At 40.2% G+C, this 19,598-nt stretch overlaps 1 protein-coding gene across 1 annotated transcript in view; it reads right to left on the bottom strand.

The window, feature by feature from the left end:
* Nucleotides 1–10,503: 10,503 nt before the first annotated feature.
* LOC147692451 (thymus-specific serine protease-like) overlaps nt 10,504–19,598 on the bottom strand; it is a 109,379-nt gene continuing 100,284 nt past the window's right edge. Inside the window, exon 12 of the mRNA XM_086938651.1 lies at nt 10,504–13,583. Coding sequence (XP_086794777.1) covers nt 13,521–13,583 — 63 coding nt within the window. The 3' untranslated portion in view covers nt 10,504–13,520. The remainder of the gene's footprint in view (nt 13,584–19,598) is intronic.

Here is a 19,598-nt window from a genome sequence, read left to right as displayed (position 1 = left end):
GGTCTGGACCACAAATGCGTCTTTACAACGCATTCCTTTATCACACAAGCCTTTATAACGACTTGCCTCAAGGAAAGTGATGGAGCAGGGGAAATACACATTTTTTTGTACTCCTTCAAAGTTAACGACCTCATAACTTTAATGATACTAACTGTGTGAATCATGAAAATTAATCAACCAAATGTGCCTATATTTTAGACACTACACGTGGGAAAACTAACTGCTATGTTGCAAAAACCTAATTTATTAATGATACGTGATGTGAAGTAACATAGATTGTGCTTGAGTAGAAATAAAGAGTAATTTGCATGTATCCCTGTGTTTATAATAGATTTATATTGTGGCATAGAATGCAGATGACTTTATTCTTTGCTTTTGCTAGATAACATCTAACATGAATTATTAGAATAGTGGGTGGTAAACACAGAAGGGCTTAACATTCTATATCTAATTTTCTTATGTTTACTTTCGTGCTAATACCCATGAGGGCCTGGTCGGCTTCGTCTGAAAGTGGCTGATATTATATGCAACTGCCCACAGAAAAATCTAAGATGGCCCTCGCGCATGGGTGAAGAGGATGTTCAGTCATGAGTGTATGGCCTATGTCCGGAGTGAGAGATGTCAAGGCCAGCCTGGCCTGTTACAGGAGTTGTGCCAAAAGACTATTCTAAAACCTCTGGGAATGGATGGACAAGGAAACGTGGAAACGGAGAAATGTTGCAAGTGATAAACAAAACCAAATGTGAACATTATATGAAGTCATGTTAACTTTGGAGATGAGTAAGGATTTTTACAAACTGGTTTGAGCTAGGAGAACGATGAGGTGATCATCACCACCCCTCCAATGGACCAATCAGGAGTGAATGTAGCACCTACATGTTTCAAATGTGGGTATAAAAAGTTAGTGAAAGGATATAAGAAGGTTTGTGCCTATGATATGTTGCACTATTTTTTCTTTGTATGACTTGACATGCTGTCAGTTGAGAATTTTTGATGCAAGAGACTTTGCAGATTTTGGACTTTAAATTCTAATGGGAAAAGGAACGAGATTGTCGCAGGAATCCTATCTCGGGAGGAATACTTCCAAGGAGGTTAGAGGGACAGACAGTCGCTTGGGAACCTATTCTGTGATCTTCAGTTAATGCTCCGGTGAACCATTTTCTTCATGGCCTTATGGCCCAGGAGTAATGAGTATTTTCAGTTTTCTTCTGGATTTCTTATGCTTAAACGTATTGAAATAATGCTTTAAATGTATTTGACTAATAAAACTTATGTGATTTAACTCTTCTTTCAAATGAGTTAAGATAAAGTCTTGCAGAAATAATAAATTTGAGTCTGTGGTTATTAGACTAAATGCCATGATAATAAATGTTAACGATTTAAACTTTCATTGAGCTGGACTTAATCGCCATCAACTAATTCTTACTAGTTTGGTCCATTGACCAAAATTAGCGGAGTATCTTGATGATTTAAATGGATTACTGTTATAACAAAATTTATAAAATGTATATAGTTGATATATTGGTGAACTAGATAACCCGCATGTCTTGCAGCTCATCTACTTACCACGAATCCAGGAATGGAGTGAATGTAAAGTTGCGGTGTTATGAGCCCCACCGATGAGTAAATGATAAGAAATTTCCTGGGATGGTGACATATGGCAAGTGTTTTATGTTCGACACGCTGCATCAAAAGCATTGTTGGACTTTAAGTCCAACACTTTCCCTACTTTTGCGCATACTGGAGTTGGAATATTAAATTATACTATTCCTAAATACAGCACTTTCCCTAGGGCAAGTTGTTGTTACGACTTTTGTGTTAAAGCAATGCATTATAAAGAAGCATTCATGGTTCGGACTGCATTATTAAGGTATGTGTGGTAAATACCTTCTTTGTTTCGATATACAACCACTCTTCAGCACATGACTCTCGGTGGTAGCTGGATCGAGCAATCCGAGGCTTGTCGGTAGGGGGGAGGAGGAGCAGCAAATCCAATAAATGAGTGTCCAGCCAGATACTTGCTTTCATGAATAAAGTAGAATTTATGTACAAAACACAAAGTGGAACAGGTCACAAAACAAAAAATATACACATTACTCGGAAGGCAGGCACTCTACTATTGTCTAGAAAAAATTGAGTACCAATTCCCAGCCTACTGACTGTGGTTATTTCACATTTACGTGAGGCAACATTCAGGCTATGCCCCATCCATGAGTGGAAGTCTTACAACTTCCAGAATGGATTTTGAAGTCACCATGCCACAAGGCCGTACCTTGATAGTCAGCGTAGGTTACCCCAATAGCTGTGAGGCCCGGATATCAGTTTTACTTGCTCCTGCTGGTGTGGCACCCCTATTTTGTTACAGCACCAGCACTCGTAGAACATGGGAACCTTTACGACCTTACCCCTGGTGGACCACAACTAACTGGTCTAAAGCTGTGCTAATTCCAAGCGTTTTGTTTTAGTAGCAAATAAACTGCTGCCACATAACAGACAATCTCAAAGTTGAAGCCTTCTCATACAGCTGTAATAGGCTTATCCTAGGTGTGAAATATGTTCAGCACTTCATGCTGATGGAAGCGGATGATGAGCCTGATTTCTACTCAATAGCACACAAGCCGGATTCAATACAGTTTGTCGGAACTGCTGACTGGCCCTTAGATATTGAACTTGACTGCAGTGCAATGTTCAGTTGTGAGCTTGATAGATTTGGCTTTCAGAGGCCTTTGAGCCCTAGTATCTCTATCCAGGTTTTTATTTAAAACCACAACACCAACAAAATGCCACAGAGAAGACCCTTAATCTGTATAGCTGAATGCAAACTTTTTCACAGAGGCTACAAATATATACCGCACAAAAAATAAGTTGGTTTTAAAATGTAGATCCTGGTATACTTTGCAACCGGTAATTTCTCAGCTGTTGTGTTTATGTACTTGTGGGGAGAGAGAGAAGTGGGGACAGTTCTCCAAAATAAAGAAGAGGTAGTTTAAATCTTTAGAAGAAAAAAAGTCCCTTGCCTATTTTATCTGTTAATTCTCATTCTTTTTCTGAAAAAGAAATAACCTTGTAGGGCAGGGAGCAACAAAAGGGTTGAGCCCATAAAGGAGTATGGTTACTACTTGCTTAACGGGATCAGAGCATAAAAAAGATGCATACAGAAAGACCCATAGATTCATGATATTATAGTTTTTTGGACCTCTAATTAGCAACAAAGCCTCCCAATCTATTGTATAATTTATCCCCAAAACATTTGTTTCAGCCAAAAATGGTAAATAGAATAAAGAGGCTGCCAAAGTTTTGTGAGGAATTCCTTGCCCAGCTTACCGCTAAGTGCCCATCCTGTTCCATAATAAGAGATAACCATATGTGACAAACAGCACAAAATAATAAGGCAGGTCACGAAGGAGAACTCTTTTCTTACTAGTTCTGTGATAGGATCAGAGAAGAAAGCAACTGAGAAATTTTAAGTGCTCCCACAAATTGATGCAGAAAGGGATCAATATATTAGGCAGTTTATATGGGCACTAAATTGGTAACGGAGCCTCCCAAATTTATTTTATAAGCGGTCTGACAAACCGTTCCTCTGACCAATAATGGTTAAAAGAATACATAAAAGTTGCTTTATATTCTATTTAATAACTAGGGAAAACCAAATAAGGCAAGAAGAATAAATACCAGAAAGCAGAGAGACCATAATAAAGGACTGTACTTTCACAGAATCAGAGGGTAAAGCAGACAAGAAATTATGTGTGCTCACTGAAAGTAGTCCTGTTGCGGATGAAGGTAACAGGCAGTTGTTTGGGCTCCATATTGGCAATAGAACCTTCCAATCTTTTAATGTGTCTGACAAATTGTTCCTTTATCCAGTGATGGTGAAAAACAGATGTGATCAAATTTGTTGGAGAGGACTCAGTTGCTGATCGTTGTAATTAAAGATCAGATACCACTGCTACTGCTGGAAAAAGGCAAAGGTAAACAGGTCCGATGAACGGGGTCTAGTTAGCCTTGGGTTAATCCTGGTGGCATTATGTTTTCCTTGTTCTGGAATAGCTGAATCGATGGACACCAAGTGGGTAGATGTAATGGAAACACTCATGAGCACCTGGGAGTATGGTATCCTAAAGTCTCCTGATCATATATTATATTGGCTTGTGGTTGGCATACATAAGGGGATTTATTATTAACTTTCTCTGACGTCATACTAATACTAGCAAGAGGCTGTTTGAACATTGGTGCAAGGCATCATTGTAATAACTTCAAAGAAGATGAAGAATTATGACAAGGAAGGCACAAGTCCAAGGTAAGAGCTGTTTATTCTTTGGTCATCCGCTCTCAGAATACAGAAATGCCAACATTTTAACCTGAGCTCCCGGGCATACTACTAGAGGGGAAAAGAGGATAGGTGGGAGGAAGGTACCAAGGGGAAAGGAAACAAGATTACAACAGATCTCCTTACCCTGACAGAGTTTCAAGGGAACTAAAAATAGTGATACAACATAATAACAAAAAAGAATAACATTAAATGTTGCAGATATTCCTAACAAGGAAATCGAAAGGAAGAGGGGAGAAGAATACAAGATACAAATGCAGTTAGATATTTGCAGCTATTCTATCCCCGCTCCAAGTTTGACCATTTTCTAGCTGCACCACATTTTTTCCAGTTCTTTTTACAATTTGAGTGAAAAATGTACTCTGCTCAGCTTGTACACATGGGTGGGTTTCTTCACTGCGGCTGAGTCGTTGAATTTGATGTTAAGATCTTTCACCCCATGTTTCCAATCATACCATTTTTGTAACTGGCTTGATGTTTCAGAACCTTCCGGTGACTCCCATTACTGTCAATCACCACAGCATTTCCCCCACCTAACCAGAGCGGATTCAATTTGGTGCCCGGCTCTCTTCCTCTTAGGGCCACAAAAGGTGAGATGCCGCTGATAAGATTGGGAGTTGTGTGGTAGGACCATAGGCAATCTCGGAGGGAATTATCAATGTGAAAGCCATTGGTGAGCGCCAGTTGGATGTGATCCTTTATCATGCGGTTTGTTCTTTCCGCCAAGCCATTAGCTTTTGGGCAGTAGAGTGCAGTTTTTTCATGCTTGATGTTTAAGTCCTTGAGGATTGCCATCATTTATTCGGAGGTAAACTGCACCCCATTGTCGGTTACAAGGACTGCCGGTATCCCTTCAAAGGAGAAGACAGATTTTAAGAACATAATAATGTTGTTGGTGGTGGTAGAAGATGTGAATCTCACATTTACCCAATGTGAGGTATAATCCACCAGGACAAACCTAAATCTTTTTGGGGGTCCGAACATTTCCATGAGGCCAATTAGGCCCATGGCGAGTTTCATCCATAGTACTTCTGGTACTTCAATTGGAGATAAAGGAACTTTGTGCAATACTTTAGATTTGTCGCTTCTAGCGCAACTGATGCAATCCTTGACTATTATTTCTACCATCGAGTCTAGTTCTGGGAACCAAAAACTATTCCTGACTTTAGCTTTGGTGATACTCCTACCTGAGTGTCCCCCGTGGGCCAAGTCTATTATTTTTTTTCTGATTGAGGTAGGTGGAACTGCTTTCTTGTTGCGTTAGATTTTATCATCAATGATGGTAAGTTCATGCCTTACTTACCAAAATTCCTTTCGCTAGTCCTGCATCTCGCTGCATTTTTCTGGCAACCCATTGTTAAGGAGGTTTTTCTGTGAGTTCATTTTAATATCATTCTTCATTCCTTCTTCCCATTCCTCCTTCGTGATCAAGGGGAGTTGGATGTAGAAGATAGGGGTGTCCAACGTATCTCCTTGGTGGTCATTTATGAGGGGAGATCTGGATAAATAATCTGCCACCGCATTTTCATGTCCTGGAAAGTACTCTATCTTGAAACTATATTTCTCTAAACCCAGAACCCATTTAGCAATTCTGGAAGACTCGCAATGAGATTGTTTAGCTGAAAAAATGTATGTTAGGGGTTTGTGGTCCGTTCGGACTGTGAATTTTATTCCCCAAAGAAAAAATGTAAAGTGATTAATGGCCCAGTAGCATGCTAGGGCTTCTCTTTCGATTATGGAATAATTCCGTTCGGATTGACTGAGGGTGCAAGAGGCAAATGCTATAAGGGTTTCTCCGTCATCCCCTTTCTGAGATAAGGTTGCTCCCAATCCTTTGTTAGATGAATCAGTGCTTAAGATGGTCTTCTTTTTGCAGTTGAATGGGCCAAGTGGAGGTGACTCTATGATTTCGTGTTTAAGTCTGTTTACTGTTTCACTGTGTCGTTCTTCCCACTTAAATTCTTGCTTGACCTTGAGGAGTTCCCGTAAGCACTCACTTCTCGGAAAAAGATTGAAATAACTTAGCCATGTATTCAATTAGGCCCAAAAATTAATTGAGTTCTTCCTTACAGGTGGGAAAAGGTGCATCTCTCACCGCTTGGATTAGGCTATGTTTAGGCCAAAACCCTTCTTGTGTGACTTTGTGTCCTAAGTAATCCACCTCCGTTACTCTTATTTTGCACTTATTGCGTTTTACTGTCAACCCATGCTCAGATAGGCTGGCACATACTCTCCTGAACACCATGTCATGTTCTTCCCTGGTGGCTCCGTAAACTAAGACATCATCCTGGAAGCACATATTGTTGGGAATTCCTTCAAGTACCTGCTGCATCATCTTTTGGAAGACTGTGGCAGCTGAGGCGTGGCCGAAAGGCAACCTTCCAAACACGTATGTGCCAAACAGGGTTGAAAATGCAGTTAAAGGAAGGATTCTAGGTGGAGTTCTACTTGATAATATGCCATGGAAAGGTCAATAACTGAGAAGAATTTCGCTTTCCCCATTGCACTTAACATTTCGTTTATGTTGGGGAGTGGAAATCGCTCAACCCAAATATTTTCGTTAAGGCTGCGTAAGTCTATGCAAAGACGAATGCCTTCCCCACTAGCTTTTGGGGCAATGACAACGGGGTCTAGCCATTCTGAGGAATTGATGGGTTGTATGACCCCTAATTGGCACAGTTTATCAAGTTAATCTTTTAGTGGTTGTCTTAAAAGAAGTGGGACCTGTCGGGTCTTATGGACTATGGGGTTGGCGCCCTGTCTCACCTTTATTTCATGTTGACATTTTCTCAAAAGACCCAACTTGCCTAAAAAGAGGTGAGGGAATTTGTCACAGAGCATCTTTCCTGGGTCGGATTTTTCCACTAGGGTGACTTGTTTCTTATTGTTGGGGTCGAGTAGGATACCCAGCTCTTTCTGATGCTTCCACCCCAAAAGGTTGGATACTGCGCTCACCACATATACTTTCTCAATAGTAGACCTTCCTTTAAAGTTTATTTGTGCTTCAAACATGCCTACCAGAGGGATGGGATCTTTAGTGTAACCATGGGGTGAGATATCTGGTTTAACAATTGTTATATTCAGCTCTCCTCGAATTCCCATAAAGTGTTCAATATTCAATAGAGTGAAGGGGAAACATGAGTCCGCAAACATTTCTATGGATATGTCATTAATCTTACATTTCTGGTAATCAGGGACTGAAACATCACTCGTATTTTTCACTTGGAAGATGAATTGTAGTTGATCATTGTTCTCGTCTATAACTGCCTTCCCTTGGGCGCTGTCTTTGTCTCTACAAACCGTGGCTAAATGTCCTCTTCTATTGCACTTCTTGCAATGAACATTACGTGCAGTGCACAATGGATTGTTGGCTAAATGATTACTGCTACCGCATCTGAAGCATTTGAGGTTTGCATGTTCCTTCTTGGGTTTGTTGGGTGGATCTCCTTTATTTTTAACTTTCAACACATTGCTGTTAGTTTCATCAACTTGTACTGAGGCCACCACTTCCTCCGTTGCCTTGATCTCTTTCATGCATCTAGCAGTGTGTTCGATAGACTGAGCAATGGAAATAGCTTCTTCCAATGTAGGGTTCTTTGCCAATAGCTTTTCTTGTATTCTGCAGTTATTGGTACATCGAACCAACTGATCACGAATTACAGAGTCAATAAGTTCGCCAAAGTCCCAACGCTGGGTGAGACCTCTAAACACTGCAATATAACTCTTAACAGATTCATTCTTCCCTTGAGCACGTTTGAAGAACTTGTGACGCTCAAGTACCACATTATTTTATTGCCGAAATGAGTGCCTAGATAAAGTAAAGTAATTTCGTAAGCGTCAAGTTCTTCATACTCTTCTAACTCTGGTTCAGGTGGAGTTTCATACACTTTACGGCCATACACCCCCAGATTATGTAAAAGAATGTGCTGTTTACGCACTGCAGAGAACCTTTCATCCCCCATAGCAATGAAGTACGATTTAAAATAGTTTGGTCCATTCTTTCCAGTGGATCTCAGGTTCCCCACAATCATTTAGAAATGAAGGCGGTTGGCATATCCCCGGTGTACCCATGCTGGACCTAGCAATACAAAGAAGTATTCCCAAAAGAAACCAACACTGGCGGGGTTCCCAAGGAGGAGGTAACACTATAGAGGAACTTTAGGATAAGGGAGGCTTGAAACACGGTAAACAAGAATACAGAATAAGCAGGATGCTTCCTTCCCCTTTACCCGCTCCCTTCCCTATCAAGAACGTACTGAAGAGTAGAGGAGGTGCTATAGGATCACTAGCAGGTGAATTAAAGGTTACACTAGACCAAAGGCACGTTGCGTCCGTGAGGAGACAGGGAGCAAAAGCAGTGCAGGAGTGGAGGCTGCCGGCTCAAAGGTTCCAACACCAGACGACACCATTACTGAGTGAGACCAGGGCGCACACTAGGACGACGGCAGGTCTGAGGGAAAGCACACTCAGGAACATGCTGCGTCCATGAGGAGGCAGGAAGCGAAAGTAGGGCAGGAGCGGAGGCTGTCAGGATCATATGTCTCACCCCCCAGACAATTAGATGTGGAACATGACGAGGCACACACCGGAAAGCGGTGAGTCAGAGGGGGACAGTGTAGCCAATAGCAGGAGTCCGCCATGCGCAGAGGGGACATCGCAGAATATCACCGAAAATCCCCTCAGCTCACCTGGTGATCGGCATAGTTCTGAAGGAATTCAGCCTGGATCAGCACCACAGAGGCTGGACGCCGGTACAACCAGGACTTGCTAGTGCCTAGATACTAAGCTTCCATGAACCATCTGCGCACAGGGCTGACAGGAAAGTTCTTCATTCGCCCATGCGCTAGATTTTCCACCTTGACAACCGGAATGTTGTTGATGATGTAATTCCACAGTGCCAGTTATTTGCAGAGAACGGCACAGTCCCACCATAAGAGGCAGACCTCCAGTGAGCGAGGATCACACATAAAATTAGTAGGAAGGTACCAAGGGGAAAGGAAACAAGATTACAACAATCATCGTATCTAGGATCGGCCACTACAATTCACTTTTCCTTGACTGCCCCAACTTTCTGCTACAGTGCATTCAACAGAAGCCCATTTACCAGCTTTCATGACTTCAGCTATGCACCTGCATGCATTCTCATTGAGAAATTCACATGTTCGATACTAGAATTTGTTTGTAATATAGTATTGATTTGCATCTTGCCTTAGTTTTGGAAATGAATCTCTTTTCAGACTGAACCCAAAAACAAGAGCGAGTTTTCTCCGATATTTGGCATGCCCTTTTCCTTGCTGAAGTGAACTCTACTTTGCGGAACCTTGCACACCAATTCCAAAGCTTTGAGACCAGCACCTAGTTCCAGAGTTTGAGGAGTATAACTAACGTCTGAGCCCAATAAATTCCATTCATCGCTTTCTTTCAGTGGTTCGCCTAAGTGGGACGAGTAGGTTCGTACTTCCGGCCTATAGCTCTCTGTGGCACAGAACTCAAGCTGCAGTTCACTAAGTAGGCCCAACAAGGTCGAAGCATTTCTAGGCTTGCTTTTTTTTTTTTTACCAACACAGGGGGAGTGTTCTAGTGGAGTAAATTCTCTTTTAACCCCTTCGATGCTCATGACGAGCTCAGCTCGTCATGAGGCACGGTTGAGCTGTGCTGATGACGAGCTGAGCTCGTCCTGAACAATGGGAACTCTCAGAGTTCAGCACCGGGGGGGGGAAAACCTCTAGCAGCCAAGGTGTTAAAGCTGGGCTAAAACCTGATTTGCCTATGGTTGGTTATTTCATATGATGGGACAGTTAAACATTGTGGATAGGAATGTGCTCAGAGTACTTCCTAGTGGCTGAGATTAATTCACACATTCAGTAAAAATTAGAAAACTGAGCTGTACACTTAATCATGTGACTGTTGAAAAATCTTAGTTAGAGACCTCTTCAAACCCCCGTTAGGGTAGGAGTTGCTTGCGGCATTTGTTCATATGTTACAGGTTTTTACATTTCAGATAAATGATTATACCTTCCAGTCCTGTCTTGCAACTTAGAACAAGCACCACCCCAACAACAGAGCTAGGTTGACCCATCTACCTTGTATTAAATGAAGTCATCTTCCCCACAAAAGTGAAAACCTTTCATAAATTAGTTGAAGAAGATTAATTATGCACAATATACAGTAGCTATCACAAAAATATTGCTTTATTAAATGAAAATGAAGAAATCTTTACACAAAGCAATTTACAAAGGGATAATCCAGGTACTGTGAAAAAAAATGTACAACCAGGAGTAAACATGCTCCAAGTTAAGACATTCACATTGACTACCGCAGGGAACACAGCCATTGTGGTCAGACAGGTGCGTGCGGATTCATTATTTTGCACGCTGCAGCACAGTTTGTAGTGCAAACTAGTAACAAGTAAGAAAACAGTTAAAAGGAGTTGTTTATTTCCCAAATATATGAAAGCCAGAGAAGTAACCTTAACTGATAATGTACTCTGGAGGAGAGCAACAAAAGATGCAAGATTAATTTTGTTCATGTTTGAGAGCCAGAAATGTGAATGAACACCCATTATCATCATCCGCCCCATCACTCGCCCTGCAGCAGCCATTTGTTATGGGATTTCAACCCCAAAATGTCAAGGTTCAAGCACTGTTTTGAGAACTCAAGATAAAATGTTTCAGGAGAGGGAGTCACACTGATTGAAAACATGTGTTAGGCTCAATAAGAATCATCTATCTACAAAATAAAAGTTTCAAGGATGATACAAGCAGCCAGTCATGTATCATCCCGCTGCTATATCGTAATCTAGGTGATAGAATCTTCTGTATTTACCATACACCCTGTAATGTACCATATCTTGTGCATCATATTCTGTTTGGTGCAGTGTATGCAAAGCAGTTTAAGGGATCAATAGAATATATATTTTTTTACTTTCTAGGTTGGAAGCATTTTTTTAAAACACAATATTACAATTTGCCGAGCCAGCCTAGTTGAGAATGTTGTCAGTATTGGCAGATATTTCTGGTTCAGGTTAATAAGGAAAAAATAAGGAAATTGACCAGTTGTCAGTATTGGAAGATATTTCTGGTTCAGGTTAATAAGGAAATTGACCAGAGCTGCACATGGTGGTTAAAACTGGAACCTAGTATTCAATAATGGATGTCTGGTTTCACAGAAGACAACATTGCCACCATATTACATCTCAAACTAATCGAGCTTCTGGGAATTAACCTGTTAAACCACTTTCCTATCTTTGCTTCGGGGAACTGGATTCTTTCGATTGCCAGCATTTCCAACATCTTAGAACTTAAGATAAACGACTCATTTATGTAGGTTTCTACTTATTTGATTTGTCTTACAGTAATCCGTGCTATTCATTTTTGATGAGGCCTCCTTGCCATCCGTGTCATAATTTGGAGATGAATTGACAACACTGGTCAGTTGTAGAACATATCTGGCAAAAGCAAGGACATGGAAGAAATAATCATGTACTTTAACATGTAGCCATTTAGTAAAACGTGAAAAATACTAAGCATGAAAAGAAACAAATGGAGCTAGAAAAAAAGGAGATTTGTTAGGCAGTACATTCAAAAACGATTGTCAATACAGAAAACGTGCAATTGGTAAATGTATTTCAGTCAAAAGTTCTTGCCAACAGAAAACCATATTGAATAATTCCTTAAGTGGCAAAATGAGCAAATTGGGAACAATATGAATGACAACTTAGACAACACCATTTGTTGTAGTATTGAATGAGAAAAATTGCTGGCAACCTATCAAATCATTAATGTCTATGTTCTGAGTGAACAAATGAAAATTGTAATTGGAATACAAATACACATCAATTCATTGTATATATAAACTGACAATCACAAAAGGAGTATCAAATTGATTTTGTTTATGCATGCACAGCGTTTCATCAGTGAAGGCACTCATTTAAAATCGCCATCTTTATTTTCAATTTTACAGTAAAGCTCAACGCTCATTTACTAAGCCTAGCTTTTAAAAGCAATAAAACCAACTGAGGGATGCTTTCAATTGTTTTCCCCCTTGAATGGAGGATGAATTAACAATCTCAAGCACCACTTGTTGACATTGTGCCACATGGGTTTGTAAAGTGTGTCCAAGTAGATTACAATGTATATTTTTTTTAACTTTATCTTTTATTGTTGCATTAATATATTAAATCTCTGTGTTCCAATATGCAAACAGAGGTTTTGCAGCATCTGGAGTACTGCAAAGTTCACCTGCAATATGGAATATAAATGTAGTTTTGAGTGGCTTTACAAGAAACGTATAAGCGACCACTAGTTTTGAAGATTTTAATACATACTTTCTGAAATTGGTCATTTTTATGCATCATTTAAAACTTTTGTTCAGACTTTTCAGGAATTTAAAAACTTTAGGTAGGAATGTTCACAAAACCTATAATCAAAGGGTGCCGTCTTCAAGAGAGAATTTATTCTGGAAGAACATTTAATGTAGGCCTAAAGTGGCACGCTCTCCCTTAATAAATAGCATATTGGGCTTCATGCTACTGTATTTTTAAAAGGAATACGTCCTCTGTGTGAAACAAATAGGAACAAAACATTGAAGGTTTTGTGTACTTAGACTAGGTTAACAAAATGAGTACAATGGATGGGTGCTACCTGTTGCTTTGCTGCACCCTTGATCATAAAAAATGAAGTTTTCCTTCCCGATTTAGTGCATATTCTAAATAACATGCCAGAATAAATTTTGGGTTTTAAATCATGATATAGGTGATTTTATACTAAGAAGACTCCTACAAATATTGCTTTGCCCCAATGTGGAGCTGGAGCATAACGGGTCTCATTAAGAATTTGTTGGTACCTGGAAACTACCCAACTTCAGGAGGAAACTAAGTACAAAGTACAAAGTACCAGCTGATTTCCTCCATCAAAAGAATAATATTGTAGAGGAAATTCCACTAGTGGGTTTGACTATGTATTTGTTGTTTCCTTCAGAAATTGAAGAATTTTCTGTTCCTTTCAATTCTAAATCAGGCCCTGTATTTTTTTACGTAAGATTTCTTTAGGGCGGACTTTCCACAAAAAATTCATTTGAGATCTTTCACATTTGCTGCAAAGTATGCACTGGCGCTCAGTCACATATAGGGCAAACATATCCTTCCCAGAGTTGGTAATGTCAGTTTAGTTCATATTCCGACTCCAGAGTTCTAGGTGTCCACATGGGTTAACATGGCTGCCTTCAACCATTCTGTAACCTGAAGAGCAATCTCCTACAAGAGAAGGAGATCATGGTTATAATTTTAGGTCACACAGAACATTCTCTTCATAGTATGAGAAACTGTAAGTAACACAATTGGGGTGCACCCAATCTTTCACCTGGCACGCAGCAGTGCCATCCTCTTAAGAAAAAGCTTTTCCAAAACCAGGCTTTCACCAACAGTTTCTTTATATCTACTTTCAGCATTTGTTAATATATTTTTAACAAGACATGTATGTTCTGAGTGTCAGGAACAATCTTCCACTGTGCATCAGAGTATACTCACTGCCTGGAACAATTAAAGACAGCTGAAACCCCATCTCGCTACGCTATTTATGTGAACTTCCATTGACTGGCTTCCATTCTGCCTCTAATGAGCAGCATTCTCTCATCTGTCCTCGCTTCAGTCCTGCTGCTTGACAACACAGTGCATTATTTGTGTAGCCCACGTCCACCCTAACTTCCCCACTGACCAACATAAAAATTCTAGAACACAGCTGGTTCTCAGGTCTTAACAAACATGAAATGGCAGTCACTCACTATAATGGGACCACCATTCAGGATCATTTTGTCCTTGGAAATCGTGTTGACCCTTAAATCTGTGAATTGTAGGGAAAGAAAGCACTGTTTGCAACATCTATTCTTCATAGGAAAATACATCTGTAGCTTCATTATCTTCCAGGAGATATGACAACTAAATTGAAGAACCCTACTGAACACCACCTTTGTCTCGAAGGTAAGAATAATTCAGGTATTTGCCTATTGGAGCAATATCTTATCTCCTGGATGTACCTCTAGCTAGAAATAATTGCCAATAAGAAAAAATCCTAAGAGACGCTATGTTAAGTTTGAGGTGTGTGCATTGCCTTGCTTCAAATCAGAGCTTATGATTACAACTAGCTTTTATATACGACAGAATACTCCAGTGGTACCATTTCTAAGGGCTGCAAATAACAGGTGTCACTATCGCTCAAATTATTAATACTCACTTTATTTCCCAAGGAAGGATAGAAAGCTGTCCCTGTTGAATTCAAATCCATAGGCTAAAGATCTTTCTCACACACACCTCTTGCCAACTGAGGTGTTGAGTGTGATGATCTGCACATCCAACAGAAGATGGTGCAAACTGGGGTTGTATTGATCAGATTCTACCTTAACTCCTCATCTTAAAACATTGTATCTTCAAATTACTACATTAATACAATTCTACATGGGTTAAATCTTCCTCAATTCTGCTAATATAGCTGTAAAGCTTACATCAAAAATCTTTAACATGTAGATAATCACATCACAAGACACTGTAAAGAATGCTACTTAGAAACACACTAAGAAGCAGCACAACATTCTTTAAAATAAAATCCTACAACCCCTCGGCCTGATCTGCAAAGTAAAAGTATTTATTTTATTTCGAGCTCCGGGGTAAGCATAAGGTACGTTTTGTCACTATGTCTAATCAAAGTCCCAGAGCTCATTATTTTTCTACATATAATTAAACTAAATTGCCTCATAAATGGCAGACACCAGCATACTGTGCTTCTTTAAATCAAATCAAATCAAAAGAGACTTTATTCGGTGTGTTTCAACCATAAAAGTGCATAACATACAGTACATACATAAAATGACATTAGATAAAATATGATTGCAGATATTAAAGGACTGTCTACATTAGATCCGTAGAGCTCCAGTTCATTGTAATCACATCAGTCATTGGTCCAAACAGATTCGCAATTTAAGAGACAGTTTTAAAAATTCAAGAACTTGGAGGACACTATCACTGTGCAGCAATTGTAAATATAAAAAGGCTGGTCGTATCTGATTAAAATTTAGTTTCTTTAAAAGAGCAATTAAAAAGCGTTTACGTGGGAATTCATAAAATCTGCATACTGTGCTTCTTTATTTCCTCTATAGAAAAGCTAAACAATATGACTATATGTAAATAACAATGATGCCCATATTCTGCATATATAAATCCAAAAACTGGACAGGCTTTGCGAGGGGAAAACGATTTTCTAAGGTGCTTTAAAAAATCTCCAACCAGTTATATGAAGAAAAGGATGCCACCCAATTGAGTTTGAGATGAGCAGTGTTTGCTACCAGATGTACATTTATAGAAGAGCGAACTTCCAATTGAGCTAAATATGAATGATAACCAACTACTTTCCCATCATAACACGTACATAAATCTATGTGCTGCTCCAGGCAGCAAATACAAAACGTTCCCCACTCAAAGACATGCGGTTTCTTGTAGAAGGACATTTCTTCTCCTCTAATCTATCCTTGCAGCCAGAATGAAGATCGAGATGACAGTATTCATGGTATGTATGACCCAGATCACTGCTCAGCAAAGGACGGAAGTGGTATGGGAACTTGCAAGATAACGTGAACAGGAGATGTGCCACATTCAGTGTCACAAGAATCCACTTTAATTTGCGTTTCAACTTGATTAGCACTTTCAGCATGATCATTGGCAGAAAGTCCTACACATTTTTCTGACTAATTTATCAAAAGGTTTTTACTTAGGAAACAAACCCTGGGACCCACCTGCATATAACGTTCAACATTTTGTGCTCCTTGTTTTTGTGGTCCACAAGATCAAAATTGTCCTCCATCAATGAAAATGTCCCCAAGCACTTTGTTTATTCAGAATGAACTTGTGCTTTTCCAAAAAGTGTCTAATTAGCTGGTCTGCTTTGGTATGTGAATTATCATGGAGTTCTAAAGTTAGAAGTGCTACCAAATTATTTGAATCTAATTTGAAAGTGCATGGATTATTTCCTTCCATGTCTGTTCAGATAATACATTGTTACTACATAGACTAAATCAGGGAGGCTGACATTATTGACCGTACAAAGAACTAACTGATTAGATACATCGGCAGGTGAATAGATTGACTGCTCTTAGTTACAGAATAGGTTTGTAGTACTGCAAGTTGTTCCAGGTGAGGACCCCAACTTTGTTATGAGGCAAACAGCTATTGCAGAGAAAGAGATTCAAGAAGGGAACTGCCCTCCTCTGATCTTCCTCTGCCATCACTGTGGGGACCACTGCTCAGTTGCAATAATTAGCTGTTGGGCACCACTGATCTTCCAAGTTAGTGCTGCAGGCGCCAACATGGAGTCTGGCACGTGGAACAATAGCAGATCGCTAGGTCATGGAATCCAGGAGGTAAGAATCCGGTCTGGCTGTTTTACAGTTGATGTGGAGTCCCTTGTTGTGTTTAGGGGTAGATGGCTTCCATAAATGTTACATTACATTAAACCAAAAGTGTGTTTTTATTAGCCCGTCTTCAATGTACAAGCCAACGAATATATTCCGATACATGAAAAACGACCAGCTCTCCCATATGGTATACAACCTTTAGCACGCATTTTTTACCACGCAATACCTTTACCACGCATTTTTTACAACGCAGGATCCATTACAACGAAGTACCATTACAACGCATTTTTTTACAACGCAGATGCCTTTACAACGCATACCATTACAACGTAAGTATTGGTAAGTATTTAATTATATTTAAAATGTAATAGGTTTGGGTTTTTGGGTAAGGGGGTATTTTTAGGGTTCAGGGCTAGGTTTGGGTTTTTGGGTAAGGGGGTATTTTTAGGGTTCAGGGCTAGGTTTGGGTTTTTGGGTAAGGGGGTATTTTTAGGGTTCAGGGCTAAGTTTGGGTATTTTTAGGGTTCAGGGCTAGGTTTGGGTTCTTGGGTAAGGGGGTATTTTTAGGGTTCAGGGCTAGGTTTGGGTTTTTGGGTAAGGGGGTATTGTTAGGGTTCAGGGCTAGGTTTGGGTTTTTGGGTAAGGGGGTATTTTTAGGGTTCAGGGCTAGGTTTGTGTTTTTGGGTAAAGGGGTATTTTTAGGGTTCAGGGCTAGGTTTGGGGTTTTGGGTAAGGGGGTATTTTTAGGGTTCAGGGCTAGGTTTGGGTTTTTGGGTAAAGGGGTATTTTTTAGGTTCAGGGCTAGGTTTGGGGTTTTTGGGTAAGGGGGTATTTTTAGGGTTCAGGGCTAGGTTTGGGTTTTAGGGAAAAGGGGTATTTTAGGGTTCAGGGATAGGTTTGGGTTTTTGGGTAAGGGGGTATTTTTAGGGTTCAGGGTTAGGTTTGGGTTTTTGGGTAAGGGGGTATTTTTAGAGTTCAGGGCTAGGTTTGGGTTTTTGGGAAAAGGGGTATTTTAGGGTTCAGGGATAGGTTTGGGTTTTTATTAAAATTAAATTAAAATTAAAATAAATTAAATTATATTAATTTAAATTACTTACATTTTTAAAAATATTATATACTTACCAATACTTACGTTGTAATGGTATGCGTTGTAAAGGCATATGCGTTGTAAAAAAATGCGTTGTAATGGTACTTCGTTGTAATGGATCCTGCGTGGTAAAGGTATGCGTGCTAAAATTATGCGTGGTAACGTCATACATCCCTCCCATATCCTTAGAATGGGCATTTGGTGTCGACTTCAAGCTGACGTTCCGAGCTCTATACTGGCAGTGCTGCTTGTCGATTTGAGGAGAATAACCTCCTACATTTCTTGAAGGGTGGGATTAAGTCTAGAGCATGCAGCACCAACTCTTGATCTCTTATGAGCCATTTGTTTGATGTACTTAGATTTAAAATAGGGCAATAATGACTGGTTAACAAGCTGGAAGATGTTGTATATGTTTTCTTCCACTACTGTGATGTGCTATTACCTTATAGGTGATTGGGACTTTTCAGGCGCTTCTGAAGGCAACTAGTCTTTTCTACCCATGCTTGTTAGTGTTTTATGCAGACAACAGGCTTTTGGTGTTCCTCCTACCTCTGCTACATGGTTTATGAGCTCACCATTGGGAGAATGCTCTACAGTAGTACACCCTAAATTTACTCAAACTCCTTCATATTCTTCAATTGATTACAGAGGGTTAGCTTCCATTTTTGTTTTCTTGATCATTTAATACTCGTAAGAGAAAAATGGTGTGTTGGGGCAAGTCTAGGTAACAAAAAGCTGAAATGACTCAGATTGGTGCGGGGAAGCAGGAGTACAAACTCATCTGTGTAAGCAACAAAAGCTGTTAAAATGCAGAAAGTATGGGCCCAATTCCCCATTCAGAGAAGAAACCTTGTGACCTAGGACCAATTATGGGATGTGCTGTCATGGGCTCAGGGTAAAAATTGTGTACAAGCCTCTCTCTGGTATTTCTTTCGCCCCATCACTTTGTAAAATAGTATGGTAGAGGGAGAGTGGATCGGCGTTAGGTGGAAGAAAGGCAGGAGCAGGCCAGGGATCACGAGGTAGTTGAAATGACTCTGTGTTGGTGTGGAGACCCACACAGGCACAAATACAGCACAAATGTATGCAATATAGACTGCAGCCCAAGCACGACCCACTGCAACATTTTAAAATGAAATGTGGTGATCCGGGACTGCTCACTGGAGACACTATCATGTTCTCGAGAGAGGAGTGGGGTTCCTCTTTATGGAAACTTTCTCGGGTATCGATCCTCCCTCTCTCTTTTCTCTCTGGCATGCCCTTCATCTTCTCTCCATCACCTGCACCAGCTTTACAGAATTGATATCCAAGAAAGATACCATAAAGAGCGACACAGGCCAGGGCATGAGGGAACTGAAATAGCCATACATTGGAGTGGGGAATCCAAAATAATAATTGTTTTGAAGAGGCAAACAACATGCTCCACTGCATGCAACTCATTAGTAGAGCCAGGCCGGGTACAATCCCCCATTTCACACATAGAAAAACATGGGGTCTGAGACCGCTCATCAATGGCACTGAACTGTCACTGCCTCTGGTAAGGCTGTGAGGACTTTCTGATGGCATCTACATCTGTGAATCTCTGATGGTGCAAGTATTTCTTAATTTATAGTCCGCAAATCTCTTCATGGTTCCTCCTCAGCTCAGCTCCTTGAGGTATTCTCTACACTCACTTCACTTCAGGCTGCTGAGTCTCACTTCTTGTCCTCTTGGTTAGGGGCCTGCTCCACTCATTCCTCTGGCCAGTTTAACTTCCCCTTCTTCCAAGCCAAGGAGAGGTGA

The sequence above is a fragment of the Lissotriton vulgaris genome, chromosome 9 (assembly GCF_964263255.1).
Source record: "Lissotriton vulgaris chromosome 9, aLisVul1.2, whole genome shotgun sequence".
NCBI classification, from domain to species: Eukaryota; Metazoa; Chordata; class Amphibia; order Caudata; family Salamandridae; genus Lissotriton; species Lissotriton vulgaris.
Note: the sequence above shows the minus strand (reverse complement) of the source record. Positions and strands in the feature narration are given on the sequence as shown.